This window comes from Meriones unguiculatus, chromosome 8 (genome assembly GCF_030254825.1).
Source record: "Meriones unguiculatus strain TT.TT164.6M chromosome 8, Bangor_MerUng_6.1, whole genome shotgun sequence".
Taxonomy (NCBI): domain Eukaryota; kingdom Metazoa; phylum Chordata; class Mammalia; order Rodentia; family Muridae; genus Meriones; species Meriones unguiculatus.
In genome coordinates, this window is record NC_083356.1 from 100,170,769 (window position 1) to 100,183,244 (window position 12,476).

A 12,476-nucleotide genomic window follows, 5' to 3' on the forward strand; every position below is an offset into this window, starting at 1 on the left:
ATAACACACATTTGACACAGCTGAATTGCCTTGGTAGCACGGGCAAAAAAAGAAAGCATAAATTATACAACTTCTGTGTTCAGATGCTAAAGATCAATAATTTGAGAGATGCACGAAATTCTCCTGGGAACTTCTAGCGTGGACACTTGTGTAAACAAATGTAACACTTACTACATTTGACCTTAAAGGGAAACTGTTTACAGAACCGGTCTATGGGCGCAATGAGTAAGCATGCCCTGCAAGGGGTTAAAGTATCAAAGCACAGCAGAACCCATAGCTGGCAAGCCATCCAGCCGTGGAGGAAGCTTCTTCCACACCTCACAAAGTCTGAGGTGGCAGAGAGGGCTTTGCATCCCGAGGTGCCCAGCATGTAGGCTCTGTCTGAGACCAGGGGTTCAGGGTAGTGGACCTGCAGGAACTAACGGTTCTGTGGGATGCTAAGATTATTCAAGAGGGGGAAAAATAAAAACATTTTGGAGAGAACGTACTTCCTGCTAGAAGTCTTCACAATGCTAATTACAGAGCATTTTTCTAATATGTGCCTTGTTTTTCAGTTTTATTTGTTCCCTCTGATGCTATATCTCCATCCCTCTCAAAGAACAATAACAATGCCCCTCCACTAAATCTTTTCCTTATGGAACCTGCCCTAAGAATCACATTTGCTCTCACCTGCAAGGTCATTTTTGTAAATTCTAAAGGGGAATAATTTGATGGTTGTTATGTATCCACTCATGGGATACATAGTTTAGGTTTCTTCCCATTTAAACTTAGGTGATAGGGTTAGGAATTTAGCTCAGTGTTAAGAGTACACAAGGTCCTAGGTTTGACCACCAGAAGAAAAATCCCCATAAACAAACCAATAAACCAACAACCAACCAACCAAATGACCGACCAACAAAAAACAGACTACATTCCTAAGTTCCTGAGCATGGAGAGTCATTCCAACAGCTGATGCACACTGATGAGTGAATGATGATTTCTTCAAATGTACACTGAGAGAGCTGGATTGGATTTTGTTCTCAACTGTTGGGATTCCCCTTCCAAACAAAATTGTAAATGGACTCTCGTCTATAGAAAATCCTTGTCAGTGGAATGGGGTTGTGTTTTCTGGGGAGCCAGCAAGCAAGGAACTGAAGCTCTGCCCAAATGATTCCATTTACTCCAAGGCCCTTAGCATCCTCAGACAACACTTTCAGCTCCACGCTAGATATTGTTGGAAGCAACACTCTAAAAGTCTGAAGGCACACAAAACCATTTTGAATATCTAAACAATTATCACTTTTGTTTTTTGTTTTATGCAAATAAACATGAACTTGATGCAAAACACCCAGACCCCTTGCTCAGATGTAGCCCATGGCAGCTCAGTCGCCAAATAAGGGGACCAGGGGCTGTCTCTGGCATGAACTCAGTGGCTGGCTCTTTGATCACCTCTCCCTGAGTTGGGGGTATCCTTACCAGGTCACAGAGGAAGACTGTGAAAGACAGTCCTGATGAGACCTGAAAGGCTAGGGTCAGATGGAAGGAGAGGAGGTCCTCCCCTATCAGTGGACTGGGGGAGCAGCATAAGAGGAGAAGAGGGAGGGGGCTACAGCTGAGATACAAAATAAATAAATTGTAATAATCAAAAAATAAATAAAAAAGAAAAAACCCACAAAACTATGTGAGGATGTATTTTTCTTTCACAAGTAGTGACTAGTTATTTTTAAACATGAAACAAGTAACTGAAATTTTAAACAACCACTTTGGATACTCATCTCTAAGAAGGCAATACTAGGAGACAATTTTTGACTACAATTTTCTCAAAATTAATAGGCATTTACCAATTAAATTTTGAATGTAGAAGCTCATTCACAAAATTTTCTTCCTCTACATGGGCAAAGCTTGCGAGGTGAGCTCCGAACTCCTCACAGAAGGCTTCGGCTTCTCTCCACGATCTTTTCATCAGGACCTTTTCACTATGAAATACCTGTAGAGCAACGCAAAAGAGAGCAAAGCTGCTGATCTGCTTGGTATTATTTTTTTCTTCTTTTGGAGGCACCCTAGGGAAGAGAAGTGGATGACTTCCTGCACACTGAGCATGTGCTCTCTGCACAGAGCCAGACTTCCGTCCCTTTATTATTCTTCATTGAAATTTTTTTTTTCAATGCTGTTTATTCAGGAACATTGAACAATCCTCGGACCCCGGGGAAAGCCAGCCCACAGCTTAAATAGCCTCTGGGTAGCCAACCCAGGCGTGCCACGGGGGCAATGCAGATAGGTCCACATACATGGAAGCAAGCCAGATCCTCGGCCTTAGCCAAATGTGGAGTTGTTTGTGACAGAGAGCACTCACCATTGGGAAGGTGGAAGGCGGGAACCAGCTCCATCTTTAAGGCATAGCATTCCGCAGCTCTCTACAGTTCCCCCTTTTTGTTTTAGATGCATCAGGCAAGAGTAGAGGTCTGATCTCTGATATTAGAAATAAATTGGGACTTTGTACAGATGTTCATTTAGGAGTCATCCACCCAAAGAGCATCAGACCCGTCTGATACCTTTTTCTCAGAGGCGGGACCTGGGGCATCAACCCGCATGCAATCAGACATGCTCTTCTCTGGCTCCAAAGCGGCTGACCCTGAGTGCAGTGCTTAGCCTCGCATCCTGAGTGTATCATTTTAGCTTTTTATGGTATCTAACCATGCTTGGGGAGAATGTCCTGCTTCAATGGCTGTAAAGGCCTGAATGATCATGGCTGCATCACACTGTTGTGAGACTCTAATCTTGCATATATACCACAGGCAAACCAAGGAGACCAACACCAGAAGGCCTGCTAACACTCCCATGCCCGCCCATTCCTTCAGATGATTCATGGCTGCAGCAATCCATGTTGATAATCCTGTGGCTAGTCCTGCGTCCACTCTGGTAGAGTTTTGATCTGAAAAGGTAACATATGTCAAAACAGCACATGTCCAGTCCTTGTAAAACTTCTGGACCGTTTTATCCTTCTCGGCTTCTTTTTCACTAAACCTCTTATGACAAGACAGTTTTCTTTTAATAAATGTTTGTCAGCATATGAGAAAAATCAGGTCAAGAGACAGTAAGAACGCCAGGCCACACCCCTATAAATCTGGTTTGGGCCCAGGACTCCTTGCTTCCAGAATCCATCCATTTCCAAACGGGTAGCCTGGCTAAGGACAAGTTAGAATTCACGGAATGACAATGAAGTTGTAGCATCCATCACAGGCAAGGGGAAACAAGGCCTAGGGTCTTTGGTCTTTGCTGAGCCAGCAGCGCTACAGTGTCTGAGTTAGCTGCTGTTGTCTAACAGGAAGTAGTTGCTTTCAGAGCATCTGCTTTTGTCTTGAGATCCAGAAGAAGGCTGAAGACCCAGAATTCCCAGCCCGGGGCCTCCGCATCCTCACTGTTTGTAAGTGAGGTTACTAAGCTTGACCCTCCGATGCTGCAAATACACTCTCCAGACAGCCTTCACCAGACTCTGGTTTGCTGAGACCAGAATGAATGCCTTTCTGAGTTCTGTGGACCACAGCACAGCCTCTCCATCTTTTAAATTATATGTCAAAACATGCCCCTTTTGGGAACCTCTCACCGAATCACTCCAGATTCATAAATCCCAGCACCAAGCACATCAAGCTACACCTTGCATTTGTTGACATACCGGGGTGATGGATAGTGAACAAGCACTGTAGTGGGAGTCCCAAGACCCAGGGATTGATTCTAGCCCCGTCAAGGAATAATTGTGATCTTCAGCAAATCACTTCATCACACCGGCCTCAGTTTACTCATTTCTGAAGTTTAACTTATTGCTCCATGAGGGTCATGCCTGGGGCCTTTATTTATGAATTTTATGTAGGGATTTTTCTGTGCATACACTTAGATACACAGGAATACACAGACCCTGTACTGCAGGGTCTGTGGATTACTGTCTGTCTTCATCCTGCATGTGTCCAGATGATGGGGGAAAACTTCCTCCACAGACTTAGAGAATTGCTACCTATAAAACGAACCAAGAGGAAACTACTAAACAGAAGAGTAATTTTTTAAGTGGATATTTCTAATAAGACAACTGTAAGAATTGTTTAAATCTAGACTCTAAAGTGGATTTGCAAACAGACATTTCTTCAAGGATTTCACACGTCTATCACACATACATCTCTCATATATAGATTGGGCATTTTTAATATGGAAATGGAAGTTGTGAACGCCTCTAAAATCTGAAAGTTCTGCGGTAGGGACATCCTCTAAAATCTGAAAGTTCTGTGGTAGGGACATCCTCTAAAATCTGAAAGTTCTGTGGTAGGGACAGTCTCGTTTTCTGACTGTTGTTAGACGGTTTCCTGTTCCAAACAACGCAGAGAGTGACTTCAGTCCATGTATACATAGTGTATATGAAACAAATTAAATTTTGTCTTTAGGCTTGAGTCCCAACCCAGAGACATCTTATTCTGTACATGTAAATATTTTAGTACCTTAATCCCAAAGCTTCCTGCTCTAAGCATTTACATGTATGTTTATATGAATTTATATAAATATATGTAAATACTTAGAGCAAGAAGGTTTACATACATTTATATATGTAATATATACATATATAATTTATATATAAACATATATAAAAATACGTATGCATGCCACCTATCTGTATTACCTTATTTGATCTTCGGCTGTCTAGCAGCCTTTAAAGTCTATCTTTAGTATAAGAATTATTTCATAATAAGTACTTCATGAATGGGCTTATAAAAATATAGAATGGCACACTGTAATACCCATCGAGTGTGGGCTTCCTTTATTTGGCATAAGCTTGGCGATAGAAACAGCACCGACCGGTGCCTTTGTATTTATTATAGGAAGACAGTCCCATGAATGACCAGGTCTGGCCTTCCTTTGCTCTTTCTTGATTGCAGTTCTAGCTCGGGATGTACTGAGAATGCAGCACCCCGAGAAGAGGAAGAACCATCCTTGTCCCTCCCAGAACAGGGGGTCCTGCAGTATTTTATTCCAGTGGACTGAGATGGGGCCCAAAGCCCAGAGAATAGTGTTTCCTAGGCCCTGGGCTGCGGTAGGAAGAGAGTCCAACTGCTGTCCTGGGTAGCTTTCCTGAGCCTTGAGGGACAGGGGCACTGGGCTCCTAGGATCTACTGTTTCTTGCAGCCTATCTGTGAAAAGTAAAATTGTTTTGCCTGACTTACCGGACTGGTCTGCCGTACTGTACTTGAACTCTGGTAGGTGAAATTGCACGAAACCTCCCACCAGTTCTAGAAACTGGTCAAGCATTTAGAGTTCGTTCCTAGGGCTGCCACCAGTGCATAGGGCTCTTTTCCTGGGGATTAATCCTGACACATGGTCTTTCTGCCCTCAGTGACACTGGGAATATCTGCCTTTTTTTTTTTAATTTAGCATTATTTAGAATAGAAACATAAGCGGAGAGAGGCAATAGATAGTGGCATATGCTGTGCACCAGGCATTGTGATAGAAAGTCTTAGAATTTAAACAGACAACAGCAACAAACAAACAAACAAATGCATGGACCAAATGAGTATACAGATAGCTTTGACATCACCTTGAAGCAACTGGCCAGGCCAACCTCTGATTCCCAATCCAAATAGCAGGGGTGAAAGGGCCAGCTCTCTCTCAACTCGGTTTTCTCCCAGATGTCGACTGGCATCTTGCACAGGGACATTGCCTGAAAGTCGCTGCAGTTCTTCACTTCCCAACGACCAACTGAACTTCCTGAACTTCCTCCTCGCATGACAACGCAGCCACCACTGTAGCCTGAAACCAGAGAACAAACATCTTAATATAATATGATCATAACACTTTGTGCTCCAAAGACAGCTCTCCGGAGTGTTGAATAATTGACATGTCATAACGAAGCACCAGAGAAGAACAATGAAGGCAAGGAGAGATGCTTTATTGGCACAATTATCTCCTTTCTCTTCATCTCCGGAGAGAAGAACAGAAAACAGAATCATGAGAGAAAAGAGGCTGTGAAGCCTGAAATTTGGATGGTGTCTGCTCTGAGCTCAGATGGTAAATGAGGGGGAGTGAGGTGCTGTTCCGATGTGAAGCCAAAGACTGCCCCACCCCTCAGGGACATGCTTCGAAACTGCACTGTGAACATCCCAAAGCCAACTGCATGATGCTCATCCCCTGAGAGAGAGGTACACCATGGTAAACTAGTCACATGGATAATGGATTCAAGGGAGACAAGAAATACAACAAAGACCCAAACTCTAAGCCACAAACCACCGAGAAGGAGAAAAAAAAATGAGATAAGCTCTGAAAATAGGATATATCTCAGGAGGTTGGAGGTAGAAACAGCAGATATCAGGGAAACGAAGGGAGACGGCTTCTAAGGAGCCAGAAAGCACACCAATTTCACAGTGAACACTGTGTAAAATATTAGCTCGGAAACCTCTTCCGTTGCCGACAGCCCTTTTATGTGTGCCGAAGAGGAAATGTACTTTTCCATAGAAACAAGTCTTCACATTGCTAATGAAGATTTTGGAGACACGGTCTTGTTAATCGGTCCGGGCTGGGCGCATATTTGCGATCTCCCTTTATTCTGTCCTCTGAAGGCTGAGATTACAGGGGTGGACCGCCATGCCTGGCCCATAGGAACAACACATAGACTGAGCGAAGGTTCTTAAACTTGTGCAAAATTTATACAATTTATAAGGCCGCTGAAAATACATTTCAGTGGACATTAGTTGAAAACAATCTTGTCTTAAAAAATGAGTGAGAATGTCATTGTTCCTTTATTCCCTTGAGTTCAGGCTGATCATTCAATGAACTAAACTGACATTCAACAACCACACGAAATTGTGCATCTTCAAATGCCTGAATATAGGGTAGGGGCTGCTCAAAGCTCTGGGGGAGAGTTCAGAAGGAGCAGCAGAGTTTGCCAGCCAAGAGTTTATGGGAGGTGCCATTTGAGCTGAATTTCGAAGGGTGGAAAAGGCAAAGGATTTTCAAGGCAGGCTTGTAAAAATCAAGTGATACTGGAGGGTGCTCCTGGAGACTTGTGATAATTTCCGACCAAAAAAGCATTTTGAAACTATGTAGTTGCTTGGCAGGATGTATTTATCTGGTTTAGTTCCCCCTTAGAAGAAATGGCTGCTTGCTGTTTTCGATAGTGTGTGGCTAGAATTATCCTCGTGTGTTCAGACAAGCTTATGCATCAAACAGACCCAGGAAGGGGAAAGCAGGTAGATCGAAAGTGGAAAGCACTCTAAGCATGGCTTACATTGAACAGAAATAAGAGTGTTGGGTCATACAAAGGCCAGCGGTGTAGACAACTATTTAGCAGTGGTGATGGAGTTGGGATGGCGGAGGGAGAGGGAAGCAGCAGAGTTCATGGAACTCCTTCCGCCACGAACAAAGTTCAGCAGGTCCCGTGAGCATAATGTTGGGATGAGGCCCACAGCCTACTTGCTTGGATCAAGAGCAGCAGAGGAAAGGCATGTGCTTGGTGAAGTGATTGAACTGCGGAACCCAGCAGAAGGCCCCCCATACATAACAGTACACTGTGGTGCTGCTCTGGTTGGTGGGAAAGACGCGCCTCCTCTGACTGCCCCACCGTTCCTTCACGGGACCCTCGGGGGGGACTTTCATCTACCAGGTGGGAAGTCTTCCAAAAAGAATTTCTAATTGGAGCCTTAAGACTGGGATTCTAGTCTCAGCACAAATATTTAATAACTTGACATTTGAGTTAATTAACCACAATAAGTCTTGTCGGAAATAAATAATTCCTTCTCTTCTGATGGGTCTCCATGAAGATCAAATGAAATAATTACTAAAAAGGACTTTGTGAAACGGAAAGCTAAAATTATCCCCATACTTCTTATGGGCATTTTCATTACAAAACTGGGATTTGTGTGTGTGTGTGTGTGTGTGTGTGTACACAAGTTCTGCAGCATGCTGAAGAATTTTTAAAAGGTTTGAATCAGCAAGTTTATAGTACTACTTTATTGTTGGCCTTGCATTTTTGTCTCACTTCCCCGCATTAGACAATGATTAACTAGCTATGGTTTTCGACACGGTGGATATCCAAGCCATCTTCATTAGTGAGGACAGAGATGTTTGTGGCCCGCCATGAAGATGAAAAGTGCTGCAGGAGTGTTATTGGTATTCTAAAGTGGTTGACTTAATGTATCATTTGACCCAAATTTTAGAGTCTCAGCCTCAGAGCAGCAGTAAAGTGGTGTAATAAAGGGAGGCTGGGCTACGGGAGATACAAACTGATTCTGTAGGTCATTTTGCGGGGAAGCTTGCCAACTCAATAACAAAAGGATGGCAGAAAGGGCAGAGGCAAGCTTCTCGAAAAGAACTGCTCTTCCATTGGATAACTCAGTTCCCACTGGACAAGGAAAGATGTCATCCTTCTCCTCACTGGTCAAACCCAAATCTCACATTTCAGTGTGTTCCCCTAATCCACATTTCCTCCCTGCTCCCCTTCACCATCTCCCCAAAACAGCAGCAGAAAAGCTTTCTGAAATTGAGAGGTCCTAATTCGTGACTTTAGACTTCTCCAAGTGCCACAGCTAAATCACAGAAAGTGAATCGAGCTGTGAAAGCTATGAGCTTTGACCTCTCTGGTCAAATCCTTAAGCATAAACCAACCAAATCAAGCCAATTGTGAGGGCTGGATTCACACCAGACTTAGCAGATCTGATTGTGAGGTGGTGCGGAAGCCTGGAGATATATTCAATACACAGCTGCCAGAGGAACGCGTTCTCTTGGTCCCTCTGTCAGACTGGCCTCTGGTCATGTCTGTGGGGATGTTTTCTTGATGGCTAATTAATGCAGGAGGCCCACCTCACTGTGGGTGGTGCCATCCCTGGGTAGGTGGGCCTGAGGGAACAGGACATTAAGCAGCGTTCCGCCAAGGTCTCTGCTACTGTTCCTGTGTCCAGGCTCCTGCCTTGAGGTCTTGATGATGGACCCTTGTGATCGGAACTTGTGAGACCAATAGATTCTTCCCTCCTAGGTTGGTTTCGGTCAGTGCTTTGGACAGGCTAGTGAGAACAAGCCTCCTCTTGAGCTGAGTCTATGTTGTGTCCCGCACTGTCCTGTCCTGTCCCTTCCATTCCAACCCCTCCCCCCAGCATGGTTCTCTCCCTGTGTGGCCGCAGGATTCCCTCAGAGAACTCCTGTCACTGGTTACCTTGCTTGACTATGAAGAGTCCTGGAAATGTGCTCAGACATAAGGCTGAGCACATGCTCAGTGTGCAGGATTTCATTTTGGAATGCAGAGGAGCCTTAAGTTCCGCCATCCTGGTCATCGTTCATTGATGTGACAGGCCTCCTAGCCCTCACTCTATGGAGGAGACCTTTAAGCACACAAATCTGTCCAGCTGGGCTGGAATCCAGTTGCCCTTCACTGGCAGGTTCCAGCTGATTTGGAAGACCTGGTACTCTGGATGGTCCCACGTGACAGATCTACAAATGGCCCTGAGGCAGAGCTGAAGTTAGCGACTGCTGCAAAATAGTGGTTTCAGGTGTTCATTTAATGTACTGGGACACATCTGAAGCACACACTTACCCTAGAAAAGCTTTGCGCCGCCTTACCAGGAGACGACCCCATTTGCCCCTGCAGAGCTGTCTCCACTTACTGGAGCCTACTATAACAACAAGGAACATTTCTGTTTCTGTGCATTCTTGCTCTCTTTATTCAGTACCAATGGTTTCCTGTTTTACAGAATATTCTGTTCCTCTCAAAATACTAAGGCTGGGGAGTCCTTTTGTTGTTTTAAAAAGGGGAAATGTCAGAATTTCCAGGTGTTGAGAGAATTGAGGATTCTGGCATAAAAGAAAACACAGATAAAAGACAGATGAAGCAAAAACTCTGTAGTCCTGAACGGAGACTGACAGCATGTTTGAACTGAAAATGCATCTTGTCTTCACACATGCAGTGTGCAGATTCCCACCAAGCAGGTAGGGCTTGAGCGTTAAGGACAGCTGCTACTGATGGAGGTCTACCAGGGCTTAAGGTGCTCACTTCCTCGTGACGCCGGAGGAGCCCCTGACCTCCCGGGTGGAGCCAGGCACCTATGCTAGCCTTCCCATAGCGTCCGTACCCCTAAGGAAACAAAGCATTGATCGCAGAGAGGTGCTCCTTTACAGAAATCTCCCAGCTATAAATTAAGACACTCCAAATAGGCCAGGGGATGGAGTTTGCTAGTAGAGCATTTGCTTATCAGGAGAAGGCGCTGAGTTTAATCCTCAAACCAAACCAAATAACAATATCACTCCATCGAATCAACAAATCTACACATTGATCATCAACAACTCCCTGTCACAACACAGAGAACACTGGGCATTCTGACACTTGGTACAGAACAAACAGCTACATGAACTAGTTTTTCTAAAGTAAAATAAACCTCAGTTTTCATCAGGTCTTTGATAAACAATGAGGTGTGGACTTTAGAAAATTTACAAGACAAATAACCAACCCACTTACATCAGCAAATACACTATAAACAAACAAACAAAAAAAAGGGGTGGATAAAAAAAATCTAGACCTAAAACAAACTTCAGGAGACTTTACTAATCAGCTACAGTGTGTAAACGTTATTTAGATTCTGACGCAAACAAATCTTAAAATATACCGCATGGTAGTTAGAATATATATTACTTACATGTGTCTATATACTTACATGTGTCCGGATATAATTTAGATATCTGAGAATTAACTGAAAGCTTTATGGCATTAAAGAATTATAGTCTCGAGTGCCATCAGTATGTTTTTAACAGAGAAGTCCTTTTATTTTAGTGCTAACCCTGCAGTATTTGTGGATGAAATGACCTGACGTCTGAGATCTGTTCTGAGAAGACTGACAGAGCTGGCGTTGGAGCTGAAACAGCACTGACCATGATTCATTAACTTCTTGGTGGTTCATTATACTATTTAACGAACATAAGACAGGGTTAAAAAAAAAATGGCCGAATTGTGATTTTATTGTGGGCTGCTTATCTCGTAGGCCTACCTTACAGACAGCTTTGGTTGAGTTTATATAGAGCTTTCGGCTTCCTGTTCGGTGGTCAATTTAGGTAGTCAGTTTATGCTGGATTAAGAGCCTGCCACGGGGCCTGAGCTAATGGATTCGTTTGTGACAGGCAGGAGAGGAGATGTGATTTAAGGTGGTGTTTCTACAAGCTGCAATTTAAAAGGAAAAGGGAAACACAGGGCCTTTTATATTGCTATTTTCCCCAGAAACAATTTACATTTTCATCTTATTCAGAGACAATTTACTCAGTGTCAGTCACCACACGCAGCCACGCTGAGCCTCACAGCATTATTTTTGCTTCAGGGAAAAGAGAGAGAGAGAGTGAGAGTAATGCCACTCAAATAAATTACAGCAGAAACTTATGAATGACAGGGCGCTCCGCTTCATTTCCAGATTTTAGACATCTAAATATGCCCCGAGGAAGTTAACGTGGAAAAACCAAAAATTTTGTCTGCTCAGAATGGATTAATTTATTTTGACGGGTATAGGCACTCCTAACAGAATTCCAGGATAGAGACACGATCCCTGAGCAGTTCCTTCTTGGCAGCACAGTGACACAGAGCTGTGCTCTTCTCACGCACACGTGGTGTTCTGGGTGAAGAACAAGGGGACCAGTCCCCAGCATGGGCTGTGGTGTTCCCTATCTGAGCTGTGTGGCATCAGCAGTTTCCATACAGAGTCCTTAAACTAATGCTCACACCCACATCCTCCAACACACACACACCCACACACCCCCAGAATCCCAAACTGTTGTAAAGTCACTTTATGTGCACCTTTAAAAAGCAGAATTAAACAACACCAACAAACTAAACTTTTAAAATGGTACTTTTAGGCCCTACAGAAAGTTCAATGGGATGGCGACAACCCCTTCCCTCCTCCCTGTCCAATCTCCCTCCCTCTAGACGGCGCACCACAGCGGCGCATCTGTCACAACTGATGAACCCACAGTGACACGCTGCAGTCACCTGGAATCCCGTTCATCCCTGTTAGGCACTTCATTTCTAGGAGAAAATGAACACCTGCATTTCTGTGTTATTTTTCTTGCCAGGCAAGGCCAACGGGCAAAACGTCCTTCAATTTTTATCTTATAAAGACAGTTCTCCATCAGTTTGAGAGGATAGTTTCTCAGAGCATAGGACTCTCAGTGGCCTCCCTCCTGCCTCTATCACCAGATATTTCACAGACTCCCTTCTTGCCTGCACGATTTCTGAGAACTCAGAAGTAATTCTTATCTTTGCTCCAGTGCAGGGAAGGCGCCTTCCCACTCTGGCTCCTTTGCCTTTTATAGCTGAAGTCTGAGAATGATATGTGTAAATCCTTAGTCATCTGGGAAATGAAATCAAAACTGCTTTGAGATTTCATCTTGTACCTGCCAGACGGCTAAGATCAATAAAACGAATGACAGCTCATGCTGGCGAGGATGTGGAGAAAGGGGGACACTCATCCATTGTTGGTGGGAGTGCAAATGTACAG

The 12,476-nt window shown here is 44.0% G+C and overlaps 1 protein-coding gene across 1 annotated transcript in view; it reads right to left on the minus strand.

The window, feature by feature from the left end:
- Pla2r1 (phospholipase A2 receptor 1) overlaps positions 1 to 12,476 on the minus strand; it is a 112,032-nt gene that overhangs the window by 33,061 nt on the left and 66,495 nt on the right. Inside the window, exons 12-13 of the mRNA XM_021639237.2 lie at positions 5,555 to 5,766; positions 1,821 to 1,966 (exon numbers count right to left, since the gene is read on the minus strand). Coding sequence (XP_021494912.1) covers positions 1,821 to 1,966; positions 5,555 to 5,766 — 358 coding nt within the window. The remainder of the gene's footprint in view (positions 1 to 1,820; positions 1,967 to 5,554; positions 5,767 to 12,476) is intronic.